Source organism: Sparus aurata, chromosome 12, assembly GCF_900880675.1.
Source record: "Sparus aurata chromosome 12, fSpaAur1.1, whole genome shotgun sequence".
Lineage (NCBI taxonomy): Eukaryota > Metazoa > Chordata > Actinopteri > Spariformes > Sparidae > Sparus > Sparus aurata.
The window spans coordinates 28447477-28462284 of NC_044198.1; the positions used below are offsets into that span (position 1 = coordinate 28447477).

The window sequence follows — 14808 nt, forward strand, 5'->3', positions numbered from 1 at the left end:
ACCGGACAAATAAGAGAAAACAATATGATAATAATAAAAGCTGATTGTTGACACTGATCCTCCAATAGGATCGTGTCTGCAGTCCCAAATGATGCAGCTGCGGTGTGCGCATGCGCCGAGCCTGTCACGACTCCGCCGCCGCTGCAGGTGTGAACATGGCGATGAAGGCGCTCCGAGGGATGATGAACGGGGCGATGAGCGAGCTGTCCTCGGCCGTCAGCGGCAGCAGGCCGCCGGCCGCCGCTCCGACCACCGCCGCCTCCCGGGAACACGTGATGGCCGTGAAGAGGGACTATATCTCCCAGCCGCGCCTCAGTGAGTCCCGGTGTGTGTGTGTGTGTGTGGGCTGCATGACTGTGTGTGTGTGTGTGTGTGTGTGTGTGTGTGCTGCATGACTCTGTGTGTGTGTGTGTGTGTGTGTGTGTGTTACGTTAACGATGAGTCCATTAACTGTTTGGTTTCGGAACCAGATGATATTTGAACAGATATTCAGATTATTGAAGCTGCAGAACTTCAAACTGAACAACCAGAGAAATGATTTAAAGGAACAGTTCGCTCAAACACTCCAGTCATCATCTCACAGAGTCGCAGCATTTTAAAGCAGCTCGAGACTCAAAAGAGACCAAGAATTAAATAAAATACTCCAGAACTCCATTAAAGCTTTGCAGAATTATCTGTCATCACTTCCTGTCAGCAGTGGACCTGAAGATGTTCAGACAGCTGTCACATGATCGCTGTGGTACTGAAGAGAACTTAAAAACAGGACTGTTCTCAGGCAGGTTCTGCACATGGAAACACAACAGGAAAGCGTCCTGACGTTCTGTCGAGTCAGAACTCACTGCTCGTACTGGCGGGTCTGGTTCATCCTCACATTGTTACTGAAGGTCCACGAGTCGTCAGCGGCCCGTTCAGCCTGCAGAATCTGTGATAACATTTCTGTTTAGAACAAATATATTCAGCTCTGGTTTCATTAAGAACCCGTCAGTTGGTCGTCTGGACCTCCAGGGTTCTGCTGGTTCAGGTTTCTGTTGCTGTGTTCTCTCTGCTGTCATCACTTCCTGTTTCTGCCTCCTCAGCCTATAAAACCGTGTCTGGAGTCAACGGCCCGCTGGTGATTCTGGACCAGGTGAAGGTGAGAGCCACCACAGATCAGCTGTCTGACCTCAGACTGTCAGAACCGGACCTCAGACTGACAGAACCCGACCTCAGACTGTCAGAACCGGACCTCAGACTGTCAGAACTGGACCTCAGACTGACAGAACCGGACCTCAGACTGACAGAACTGGACCTCAGACTGACAGAACCGGACCTCAGACTGACGGAACTGGACCTCAGACTGTCAGAACCGGACCTCAGACTTCACACTTTAACATTTCTGAACACGCCTCTCGTCCTCTGACCCGTCTCTGACCCGTCGTCTGCCTCTCAACAGTTCCCCAGGTATGCAGAGATCGTCCACCTCACGCTGCCTGATGGTACCAAGAGGAGCGGGCAGGTTCTGGAGGTCACCGGCTCCAAAGCGGTGGTTCAGGTACTGTGATACAGCCGTCAGATGCAGGTGGAGTCCTCCATGGTTCCCCTGGTGAACTTTAGGCTGTACATGCTGAATATTAGCTTGTTAGCTTTGTCACAGAGAGGAAACACTGATCGATTAATCACGCTAATGATCGATAGATGAGTCACACTGATCGTAGCTGCGGCCTGTACTGATCATGATGTGCAGTTCTGCTCGTCTCCGCCCCCTGCAGGTGTTTGAGGGAACGTCAGGCATCGACGCCAAGAAGACGAGCTGTGAGTTTACAGGAGACATCTTACGGACGCCCGTCTCTGAGGACATGCTGGGTACGACACACTGCACAGTGAATACAACACACTCAGTCAGGTGAACACTCAGGTGACGCATCTCACCTGCAGGAGTCTGACACAGTCTGTGACCCGTTCTCTGGTTCTGTCTTTGTTGGGAAATGTTTGGTCATTTTAATCTAATTCACGTCCACGTACGACTGCGACCTCGACTCGGTCTCTGCTGATTCTAGGTGAACCTCCTGATACAATAAAGTGAAAATAAAATAAGATGAATAAGAAACACACACGCGCAAAATGATAAATTGAGAAGATGTGTACAAATTATTTATTCATCTCCACAAACACACAGGACGCTCTGACGTGTGTGTGTGTGTGTGTGTGTGTGTGTGTGTGTGTGTGTGTGTGTGTGTGTGTGTGTGCAGGTCGTGTGTTTAATGGTTCTGGTAAACCCATCGACAGAGGACCAGCGGTCCTGGCTGAAGACTTCCTGGACATCATGGGTACGTTGAAGTTGATCAGCTGTCAGGTGGAGGTGAAGCTGCAGCCAGTGCTGCAGAGTAACTAAGTACATTTACTCAACCAATGTAACTACATTTCTTTAAAAACAGTTTGTCCGTTTGCCTTCGTCTCAAAGGATTTCCTATTCTGAAAAATAACAACAACAGTGCTTTCTTGTCATTATCCGTGTAAAAACAGATGTTAACGGTTTAATTTTGTTGTGAAAGATAATTCTGTGTCCTAACGACAGAAATCCACACAGCAAGTAAATCAATGTACAAACTTTATATATCACTCAGGATCAGATGGAACTGATTGATTGGTCAGAAAAATAAAAGTAAGAATCTAAAAGTATAAAATATCTATTTATAAGTGTAATCACAAGATACAAAAAGTGAAATAAATACATGCAATAAAGGAAAATTAAATACAAGAATATATGATAATATGGAAACAGAAACAGACTCTATGAATCAACATTAAAGAGAAAATTCACTTATTTTTGAAAAACCTGGAAAACAGTTGAGCAGTTTGGAGAATGAGAGAAAAAGCAGAACGTCCTGGAAAAACCTGGAACCTGATTAAACTCCTGAGAGTGACACGACACAGTGTGGTGTCAGTAATGTTACTGTACAGGGTTATAATAACGTAAAGTCTTTAGAGGAAACCAGAGAGTCGTGTCTTAGTTCTTCTTCTGTATGTTTAATATTAAAACCTCCAGCAGCTCTTTGGTTTCTGATAACTGGCTGCAGTTCACAAGAGAAGAAGACCTCGGGCTGTAGATTCATTAAAGGAACATATTGGTTCGTTATCAGACCAGCTCCACCGTCACTGATCATTAAGAGAGTTTCACTGTAAGAGCCAGTTTAACTTAATGATCTGGCCCCTCCCCTACACTGTGATGTCACAGGGAAGACTCCGGAACTGTCGCTGCAGTTTGAGTCATTGTGTGGTTCTGTTCGATGAGACTGACAGGTAATAAACACACAGGATTACAGGTGTGTCGCTCACCTGTGTGACTGCAGGTCAGCCTATAAACCCTCAGTGTCGGATCTACCCGGAGGAGATGATCCAGACCGGGATCTCCGCCATCGACGGCATGAACAGCATCGCCAGAGGGCAGAAGATCCCCATCTTCTCTGCTGCAGGGCTGCCGCACAACGAGGCACACACACACACACACACATGCACACACACACACACGCACACACACGCACACACACACGCACACACACACACACACACACACACACACACACACACGCACACACACAGACACACACACGCACGCACGCACGCACGCACACGCGCACGCACACGCGCACGCACATGCACGCACGCACGCACACACGCACACACACGCACACACACACACACACACACACACACACTTTCATTTGCCAGATTTCAAAATAAAAGCCTTTGAGGTCTGACGTCCTTGTTGTCCTTCTCGTCAGATCGCAGCTCAGATCTGTCGGCAGGCCGGTCTGGTGAAGAAGTCGAAGGACGTGATGGACTACAGCGAGGACAACTTCGCCATCGTGTTCGCAGCCATGGGGGTGAGAACTGGAACTCACTACCTTCTCCATGTTTCTCCATGTTCAGGAGGTTTAAACTCTAAAAATCAGGCTTTGGTTCCACATGATCCTCTTATTTTAATGTCTGGACCAGCTGGTAACAAGTGGACAGAAGTGACGGTGACACCTTCACTGACATCCAGGACAGTTAGACACAGTTAGAGACTAGAAACAGAACTACAATGTCTGTTCACACCACGTCTCTAACTTCACCGTGTTCAGCCTCAGATGCTGGAAACAGAGTTAGCTAAATATGATTATCCTGATGAAGCTAATGATAGAAGAGAAACACGGCTGTTACTGATGGAACCAAGTGACTCTGGTGAACCTGACTGGACCAGTTTAATAAGAAAACAACAAACGGGATCTGGAGACGTCACGTTAACAAACTTCTGTTTGTTTCCGCTCCCACACGTCACAAAGGCCAACAGCTCTGAGCAGACACGTCGCTTCACTGTGCTCTTTGTTCAGGTGACACGATGTTAGGATGGTCAGGACGGTTAGTTCAGCCTGACAGTGTCACGTTCACAGCTCGCTTCACTGCCCTCGTGTGGACAAATACATCAGTTACAGTCTGCAGCTTGCAGGAGGAAGAGCTCTTTAAAACAAACTCATATTAAAACTATCATGTTTCTCTTCTTCACCAGGTGAACATGGAGACGGCCCGGTTCTTCAAGTCCGACTTTGAGGAGAACGGTTCCATGGACAACGTCTGCTTGTTCCTGAACCTCGCCAACGACCCCACGTATGTCCCGCATATTTAATCAGCTCATAAACCCTCAAAGACTTAGGATGCTGAGGAAAACATAAATGAACAGGAAGTGGTAAATTCACATTTAACAAATTATTAAATTCAGTCATTTAAGTCGTCATATTTAATAATAGATGACTTTGACATGTTTCCATTGGGAGATATGAAGCGTTGAGTTGTATAAAAACAGGCAGAAGAGGTTAAACTTCCTGTTTCGTTGCAGCATCGAGCGAATCATCACGCCTCGTTTGGCTCTGACATCAGCAGAGTATCTGGCCTATCAGTGCGAGAAGCACGTGCTCGTCATCCTCACTGATATGAGCTCGTACGCGGAGGCTCTCCGAGAGGTCGGCCCTCGTTTCACCACATTTACCCTGAAATGACTTCTGAAATTGGAAATAAATTGTGCGTCAACTCGCCCGTGTGTCGCTCCTCCAGGTGTCCGCCGCCAGAGAGGAGGTGCCGGGCCGCCGAGGTTTCCCTGGTTACATGTACACGGACCTGGCGACCATCTACGAGAGGGCGGGCCGAGTGGAGGGACGTAACGGCTCCATCACTCAGATCCCCATCCTCACCATGCCCAACGACGGTACACACACACACTCAACCAGCAGCTCATTAAGGCTCCTGATGAGCGAGCGCGGCGTTGTTGTGACGGCGTTGTTGTGACAGCGTTGTTGTGACGGCGTGTTCTGGTCTCTCTCAGACATCACTCATCCTATTCCGGACCTGACGGGTTACATCACCGAGGGACAGATCTATGTGGACAGACAGCTGCACAACAGACAGGTGATGAAGCAGCGTGGATGTGTTTGACATGCTGAAGGTGTCGACTGTGAACGCTTCACACTCAAACATGTCGTCTCTGTTGGACCTCATCTGGTCCTTCTTCTGTTGCTTTAGGACCCAAAGGTTTTCCGGTGTGAAGGATTACGACGCCTCTAATAATGAATTAAACTGTAAATAACTGGAGCGCTTCACTGACATTCGTTTGATTTATAATCCTGCACGACACACGACCGTTCTGCTTTGTTGCTCTAATGAACAAAAGCCAAACAACGCGTCTCTCAGAAGCTTCTCGTGGAAATTAAATCCTGTCTAATGAATTAATTTGTGTGAGCAGCTGACTGTATTGTGCTGATGTAGTTTTCCTTCCTGTTCACTGATGTCTCGTCCTCCTGGTGCAGATCTATCCTCCCATCAACGTGCTGCCGTCTCTCTCCCGTCTGATGAAGTCGGCCATCGGAGAGGGGATGACCCGCAGAGACCACTCTGATGTGTCCAACCAGCTCGTGAGTTCACTTCCTGTTTCCTGCTGCACGTGCTCGCCATCATCATCCAACTCTGAATACGTGTGTGTGTGTGTGTGTGTGTGTGTGTGTGTAGTATGCGTGTTACGCCATCGGGAAGGACGTCCAGGCCATGAAGGCGGTGGTGGGGGAGGAGGCGCTGACAGCTGATGACCTGCTCTATCTGGAGTTCCTGACCAAGTTCGAGAAAAACTTCATCTCCCAAGGTGCAGTGGGGCACGGCAGGTCACTCAGTTACACGTAGCACCGACGAGGACGTTGTGTGTCCGTTTGTTGGTTGGTTTGTCGGCAGGATTACACAAAAACTACTGAATAGATTTCCAGTGAACGTAGATCTGTGAGTACAAGATGGAACTGTTGGGTCTTGGCGGAGGTATGCGCTCTACTGAGTGCCACTTTAGTTGTTAGTCAAACTGGAGATTATCCAAAATTGAAGATGGAACAGTTTAGATTCAAGGACTAAAGATGAAAATGAGAAAAACAATAAAGTGTTAACGGTTCAGACTGTGTGTAATGTATCCGAGTACATTTACTCACAGTTTACTGAAGTATTTTGTTTCCTCGCTTCCATAATTGACTTCTTACATCACTAAAATGATCTGACAGCTCATAAAACAGGTTTGATTATACATGGAAAACATTGACAAACATTTTATATAACGAGTAACAAATTATTGATTATGATCTACTGAGCTGCGTTCAGAGAAATAGTTTTAAAATGCCAGATTTGGTTGTTAGATATGATTTACTGGGTGAGTTAGAGAGAGCTCTGTGATGTATTCCTGATCCCCGACGTGTCCGTGTGTCCAGGTGCCTACGAGAACAGGAGCGTGTTCGAGACTCTGGACGTCGGCTGGCAGCTGATGAGGATCTTCCCCAAAGAGATGCTGAAGAGGATCCCTCAGAGCACCCTGGCCGAGTTTTACCCCCGAGAAGCCAAACATTAAGCACACACGCTTCATCTGTGTCTCTGCCAGCCGCTTCCATACGTACATACAGTAAAGTGTTGTGATGCTGTTACCGTCCCGACACTCGTGACATTCATGTGGCCTTGAAATCACTAATCCTGCTCAAACAGCCAGAAACATGGAGGGGAAGATATGAGACGTACACAGAGGTTTGTGTTTACAGTGTGGATGAGGATGAAGAGGAGGGAGTGTGTGTGTGTGTGTGTACCGTCTGTGTGTGATGACGGTGTGATGATTGTGTCCTGCTTCTCATTACCAAAGGAAACGACACGCAGTCCAAAAAGTGAAGAAAATGATTCACATAACTTCTGCAGACAGCCGTCAGACCAAAAAGCTATGAAGCATTTTTAAAGTCACAGCGAACGAGGAAATAATTCACGGTGCCTCCGTCTGCACACGAGGTGAGAACGAGTCATGTTGAGGGAAAAGGTCGACGTTTTTGGGAACATGCTGATTTACTTTCTGGTGTTTCACCTCTGAACCCCACAAAACAAACTCTCATTTTTACACTTTTACACAAAAAACGAGAGCTCAACACCGGCTGGTTCACATCTGGCATCAACATCTGTCCTGAGTGATCCGATCACAGGAGGACGTTCTGAGTTCAGGTGTGAACGGACCCAGAGACACGCTGAACTGACGAGCTTCCTCTTGTGATCGGATCGCTCAGAGCGGATGTGAACATCTTCTCCGTGTCCCAGCTTCAGTTGGAGTCGGACTCTCTGTCCACTCTGGATCTGTTAACCCTTCTGACCTCCAGCTGTGGGCTTGAGGTCCGATTGTAGACGGAACCACAGAAGCACACAGTGAAAATAGAAACAGGTCGTCTGATTAAAGTTCAGCTCAAAGCGAACACTCGCAGCCTGTCAGGACACGGTGATGAATGTTGTTACCTGTGGACGGAGCCAGGGAAGCTGTTTACTTTATGCTAAGCTAATGCTAAGCTAAGCTAAGCTAAGCAGTTGCTAACCCCAGCTACCACCCTGAATATTCACATTGATTCCTGAATACTGGGGAGCATATTTCCCAAAATGTCCAACTGTTCCTTCAGCATGTCGAGTTTCTGAGTTCTGACGATGATTTTATGAGCGAAGAAGAAGAAAAACTATCAAACATATTTTTTTTGTAAACAACAACGATCTCTAATCTCTCATATAATCAGTTCAGATCATTTATTATAAGAAAGAAAAAGCGTTCAACTCTTTTTCTGTCCGTCTTGTGAGCAGCAGTGAGAACAGGTGGAGTGAGGTCAGAGGTGATGTCAGAGGTGATGTCAGAGGTGATGTCACAGCGTCCTGGAGGTCCTTCAGGGGACGTTACGTTACCCTTTAATATTATTTTCTATCAGAAGTTATTCTTATAAATATGAAGCATATCAGCCTCCTGCTGCTGTGAGTCTCACCTGAGTGAACTTTAAGCGTTCGCTGACGGACGTGTGTGCTCATTAAAGTGTTTTCTTTTGGCGGGTCACCGAACGCTTCCTGTCCTTGTTACGTGCCGTGCGGCTGTGACGGCCTGTCGTGTGCTGCCTCCAGGTACACGGCCTTTTTCAGAGGAACGTGATTTTTGCACTCGCTGTGATACACTTTAAGAGAAGCCGTGTTCTAACGAGGGAGAGCGGAGATGAGAGCGTACCAGAGTGATGTAACGGCGAGCGTGTCTGAGGGCGGCGTGCAGTCTGAACGTCTCGTCCTTCCTTTAATGTTCGATGTCGTCGTGCTTTCTTTAGATTATGATTCTTGATTCTGGTGCACGAAGCATGAAGTGATGGTTGTGTTCCATGTTTCTCTACATGATGTGTGTTTCAGTTTGAATATGTGCGTATCGACTGGATATATTAATCAGTTTGCATGCGTTGACGTTGAATGTTTTACTGTTTGGTGCCTCAAATATCATGAAATAAAAGCTGCTGTCTCATCACTTCTGACGCTTCGTATGTTTTAATTGATTGGAATTAATCATGAAAGTCTTTGCTGGTTGCAGCCTTACATTTATATTTAAAACATTGCTGCTTTTCATTTTTTCAGATACAATCCGCCTCCATTATCTGACAAATACAAGAATGAAATCAGATTCTTGGTTTTTAATTGGTTCAGTCATGAATACATTTTATCAGCAGACACTCAATGAGAGTTATGTGACTCAGTTTCAGTAACTGAAGTGATTTATGCTCTTTAAGCATGTGGACATAATGAATAATGTCTGACAGCGTGGACGGGTTCTTGAAAGGCAGCGTCAGGCCGTGATGCTGCAGTTCTGCAGGGGACCACAGAGAGGTGCTGTTGGCCCGTCTGAGTCTCTTCACCTCTCTGTGATCCAATAACACGTTTCATTCAGTCGTCATGACTCGAGGCTTTTTCCCAAAAACAGCAGCAGATCACAGATTGAGGTTCAGCTCAGAGACGTCTGATGGAGACCGGTGTGTTTTATACAGCTGAGCTTTGTGACGGATGAAAGCGACACTGCGGCTGGAACCCAAACACCGGTCCGGACCGTGTGTCCGACTGAGCCCGAAACTCAGAGACTCTGAGATAAAACTGCATCTCTACTGTTCGGGTGTGATTCCTGCTGCTGCCGAGCCTCAGCTGAGGAGAACAGACTTACAGAGAACAGCTTAGTCTGAACACAGCAGTGAACTGTGCTGATTCAGTGTAGAGAACCGGTCAGAACCGGCTCCGGGCTGGATCAAGGTATCACACAGAAAAAAGCACAAAGCAGCAAAAAGTTCTGGTGCTGCAGTGAAATGACTCAGACTGGAGCGGCGGCCAGAGACCACATCTGTAAACCTGAAACCACCAGAGGATCGGATCTGAGACTTTGGGTCTCCTAAACCTCACCGGGTCGAGACAGCCAGAGACCGCTGTGGGAGTCAAGTCTGAAACCACTGGAGGAGCTGCTGTCCACCTGTCTGTCCTCCTGTCTGTCCACCTGCCTGTCCTCCTGCCTGTCCACCTGTCTGTCCTCCTGTCTGTCCACCTGTCTGTCCTCCTGCCTGTCCTCCTGCCTGTCCACCTGCCTGTCCTCCTGTCTGTCCTCCTGTCTGTCCTCCTGTCTGTCCACCTGCCTGTCCTCCTGTCTGTCCTCCTGTCTGTCCTCCTGCCTGTCCTCCTGTCTGTCCTCCTGTCTGTCCTCCTGTCTGTCCACCTGCCTGTCCTCCTGCCTGTCCACCTGCCTGTCCACCTGCCTGTCCTCCTGCCTGTCCACCTGCCTGTCCTCCTGTCTGTCCTCCTGCCTGTCCACCTGCCTGTCCACCTGTCTGTCCTCCTGTCTGTCCACCTGCCTGTCCTCCTGTCTGTCCTCCTGCCTGTCCACCTGCCTGTCCACCTGTCTGTCCTCCTGTCTGTCCTCCTGCCTGTCCTCCTGCCTGTCCACCTGTCTGTCCTCCTGTCTGTCCTCCTGCCTGTCCTCCTGCCTGTCCACCTGCCTGTCCACCTGTCTGTCCTCCTGTCTGTCCTCCTGCCTGTCCTCCTGCCTGTCCTCCTGTCTGTCCACCTGTCTGTCCTCCTGCCTGTCCACCTGTCTGTCCTCCTGCCTGTCCTCCTGCCTGTCCACCTGCCTGTCCTCCTGTCTGTCCTCCTGCCTGTCCACCTGCCTGTCCACCTGTCTGTCCTCCTGTCTGTCCTCCTGCCTGTCCTCCTGCCTGTCCACCTGTCTGTCCTCCTGTCTGTCCTCCTGCCTGTCCTCCTGCCTGTCCACCTGCCTGTCCACCTGTCTGTCCTCCTGTCTGTCCACCTGCCTGTCCTCCTGCCTGTCCTCCTGCCTGTCCTCCTGCCTGTCCTCCTGCCTGTCCACCTGTCTGTCCTCCTGCCTGTCCTCCTGGGAGCTGCATGTAAATCATTTCTGCAGCTGAGGAGCTCACAGACCTGCTGGGTGGCATTTTAAGAAGGCGAGTGTTTCCTCGCTGAGGTCAGCCTCTCCTCCCCTCCTCTCCTCTCCTCTCCTCTCCTCTCCTCTCCTCTCCTCTCCTCACCTCCTCTCCTCTCCTGTCCTCTCCTCTCCTCTCCTCTCCTCTCCTCTCCTCTCCTCCTGTCCTCTCCTCTCCTCTCGTTGACATGAATGTGATTGGACGACTGTGAGTCTGTGATGTTGATGGATGGTGGCAGGTTTGTGGCGTCTCTGCGCTGCTTTGACTGCTCACAGTGACTGGTCCTGTGTGTGTGTGTGTGTGTGTGTGTGTGTGTGTGTGTGTGTGTGTGTGGACAGACACTGCAGGTATCTGTCTGTCTGTCTGTCTGTCTGTGTGTCTGTGTGTGTGTGTCTGTGTGTGTATGTGTGTGTGTGTGTGTGTGTGTGTGTGTGTGTGTGTGTGTGTGTGTGTGTGTGTTGAAGGTTTCAGGCGTCTCAAACTTTCATGTTTCTCATCTTTGACTCTTTGAGAACATTAATATTGACTCACAGCTACAAACTCATCTACCCATAAAGTCAGAACCAGTCGGACTTTCAGTCAAATCATCCAACACCAGGACAGAATCTGTCTTCTATTATGTGTTCTGTGCAAGATATAACATGGTTTATACGTCATTATACAACACAAGGTTTCATAACGTCATAAAAGTCTATAAACTCCTTCATGCTACACAAATTAACATATATATAGTTATAAACCAGGGTCTCTACACATGAACACGAGCATTGAGAACATTGTTTGTGTACACAGAGTTTACTAAAAAGAAGGTTTTTGAACAACTCACGTTAGCAGTAGCTTGTTCCGCTCGCCGCCGTCCTGCCAGTGGAGAAGTGTCGATCTCAGAATGTGACGTCACCTGGAGGACAGTTAAGGTGGAACGCTCCTAAAGCTTAGTTCCATATAAATGCAGGATAATTTGTTGTTTTGTTGTTAGTGAAAAACAATATTGACCTTGAAGTTGAAAAAGGAGCCTCATATAAGAAACAACACTAAAATTAAAAGCTGGAAAAGTCACGTGAGATCTGGCGTGGATAGTTGTTGCTGGAAGTCAGTAGTTCCACCTTAACTGTCCTCCAGGTTACGTCACATTCTGAGATCGACACTTCTCCACTGGCAGGACGGCGGCGAGCGGAACAAGCTACTGCTAACGTGAGTTGTTCAAAAAGCTTCTTTTTAGTAAACTCTGTGTACACAAACAATGTTCTCAATGCTCGTGTTCATGTGTAGAGACCCTGGTGATGCTACCAGCAAAGTTTCATGTTGTGTCGAGACTTCTTACTGTTTTATACAGAGAGATTTTGATGCTATCGTAAAAGTGCCCGTAGCACTCCCATTGAAAATGAGTTTGAGCTGAAAACAAAATACGGTAAATCTTAAAAGTGCCTCTTTCATCGTAATTATGCTTTTACATGAAGGTTTGACTCATATACATTCACAAAAAAAGCCGCGGTTGTATTTTGGAGAGAGTTTCACTTTAACACAATATTTCTTCTTCTGAGTCAAATGTTAACTTTTCTGGTTAATTGAACTTTTGAACCAAAAAAAATTAATTTAATAAAAACAAATGTGTCTCTCAGGAGCTGACTGGGTTTAAAACGTGTCTAACATGTAAGTTCAGATGGTGTGTGTGTGTGTGTGTGTGTGTGTGTGTGTGTGTGTGTGTGTGTGTGTGTGGCTGATGACTGATTCTGGCTGCAGGTCAGGTTCTGTGCAGCAGGTTCGACCCAGTGCGTTATTTATTCTTGTTTATCTCTGCGTGTGTTCACGTCGGCCTGCAGCTCGGAAACAGACAACATACATGAACGTAGTTTTCTGTGTGCACTCAAATCCATTTTCTGCACAACAGAACCGAGGAACCTTTTAATTAGACTCAAACCGGGACCATCTCATCCATTCTGTAATTCAGTATCACTCTTAATTATCTGTGGCATTATCATTCCAAGAGAGCGGTGTGTGTGTGTGTGTGTGTGTGTGTGTGTGTGTGTGTGTGTGTGTGTGTGTGTGTGTGTGTGTCAGTGAGCGGTCTAAAGGGTAGATCAACACACGCTTCCTGCACAGGACTGGAATTATTCATGAGCTGTCACAGTGTATCCTCAACCGCACAACACACAAATAATTGAAATAATGATGTTAAAATACTCACACACACACACACACACACACACACACACACACACACACACACACACACAGTAAGCAGGCTCATTCTGCAGTCAGAATAATTGCAGCTGAATATAAAACTACACCAGTAAACTGACATGTTAGAGGTCCAGTGAGCAGGATTCAGGAGGTTCTGATTGGATGTGTGATGTAATATTCATAACGATGTTTTCATCAACGTTTAATCAGCTGGAAATAAGAAACAGCATTGAGTCTTTTAAATCTCCAGACGTCCTCTTCAAGGAGTCCACAGTTCTACAGTAGCCCAGAAGGGACAAACCAAACAGCAGAGAAAAACATGAGAGGAACCTCCAGTCCAATGTAGAGCAGAGTGAGACCACAGTGGACCGGGCCACCGGGCCATCGTGACAGAATGAGGCTCCAAGCGGGTCGTTCCTGCCAGCTAATCAATAATGTGTGTATGAGAGTAAAGTAACGTTATATTTCTGCTCCTCTCAGCAGTTCATTAAGAGAGTTACAGTACATTACAGTGGATTCTGGCCCGCCTGTGGTTGGTTCTGGCAGGTTGGTTCTGGCAGGCGCGCGTGAAGATAAATCCAGTTTTTAATCCCAAAAATCTAAAATTCAGACTCTCCGTCTGTCTGGTCCCGAGCTCGTCGGCTCCAGCAGCTGACGCCAGCCAACGCTAACAGAACCTCTCCGTGATCCAAAACACTGACGTCTGTGGCTCCACACCGGGCCGTCAGTACCACCAACTCCACAGAAACACATATCATGAGTCCGATATACAAATTAAAATCCTCTGAAAGGCTCAACAACACAAACAACAGGGTGAAGTTATATGGAGAACACTTCTCCAGGCTTTACAGGAGAATGTTTTAATTATTAGATTTATCATTAATTATCAGTATAACACAGATTAATTGAAGTGAAGTTGATCAACTGAGAATTAAAAAGGAAACATATCTGGAATTTAATATAATATTATGCAGATGAGAGCCAGCGGTGTCGTCTGGCCTCAGGCACTAAAATGTCCAGAGTCGACCCTGAACGCAGCACGAGGGACAAGGTCCAAAGTGAACATGGTGCACAGAGTCGACACCGGACTCATTATGGATTCATGGTTCTGGTGTTGTGGCCCACACAGGAGGACCAGGTCATCCAGATCACTGAGGCCGGGTCACTTCAGCTCTGCCGGTCCAGAACCGCCTCATCAGACGGAGTCCTGCAGAGACTTTTATCAGCATCGTGTTCTTTTAAAACTTCTGATGAACACGGCGGATCTTCTGGTTCGACAGCAGAACTCCCCGGACGAGAAAGTGACATGAAGGTCGGATGTGACGGGTTCCCTGGAGAACTTGACGAGCGCTCTGATGTATTTTTACTCCTGTCAGACTGAACATGATTCACACGGACGCAGTTTCTGTCTTTGACCTCATTCTGCTGCCTCGATGTAAAGAACAGGACTGCAGACGGCGTTTACACGACAGACCGCCTAAAACCAGCGAGGAGCACTAATGTGACCACGTCATCCACTGAACCCAAACACACCACATACATGTAATATGCATGTGACTGTGATTCTGAGCTTCATGAATATAAATATATACATTTCAAATCCTGGCGATGTTCATGAGGAATGTCTTTAAAGCAACCACAGTGTTTGAACCCGGCGCCCCTGAAGGCCCGGCGGCTGGTGTTGAGCTGTCTGGATAGCAGGAGCCCGATGACAGATTCACACCAACAGTCCACATCCGGTCCGTCAGACTCACTGGAACAAGCTCGCTGATCAGTCACAGAACAGAACCACGGTCCTGACTCCACGTCCGGGTCATCTGTCTTTCAGAGACAGCTGATCGTGTTCCTGGAG

The 14808-nt window shown here is 47.6% G+C and overlaps 1 protein-coding gene across 1 annotated transcript; it reads left to right on the plus strand.

Annotated features, from left to right (window-relative positions):
* The first annotated feature begins 109 nt into the window (after nucleotides 1-109).
* Nucleotides 110-8831, plus strand: atp6v1b2 (ATPase H+ transporting V1 subunit B2). Its single transcript, XM_030436647.1, has 14 exons — nucleotides 110-315; nucleotides 1077-1132; nucleotides 1433-1531; nucleotides 1749-1842; nucleotides 2229-2306; nucleotides 3330-3469; nucleotides 3762-3863; nucleotides 4529-4626; nucleotides 4856-4979; nucleotides 5071-5221; nucleotides 5339-5421; nucleotides 5820-5924; nucleotides 6019-6148; nucleotides 6753-8831. Exons 1-14 carry the CDS (start codon nucleotides 111-113, stop codon nucleotides 6887-6889), a joined length of 1602 nt encoding a protein of 533 aa, XP_030292507.1. The 5' UTR covers nucleotide 110; the 3' UTR covers nucleotides 6890-8831.
* Nucleotides 8832-14808: the final 5977 nt, after the last annotated feature.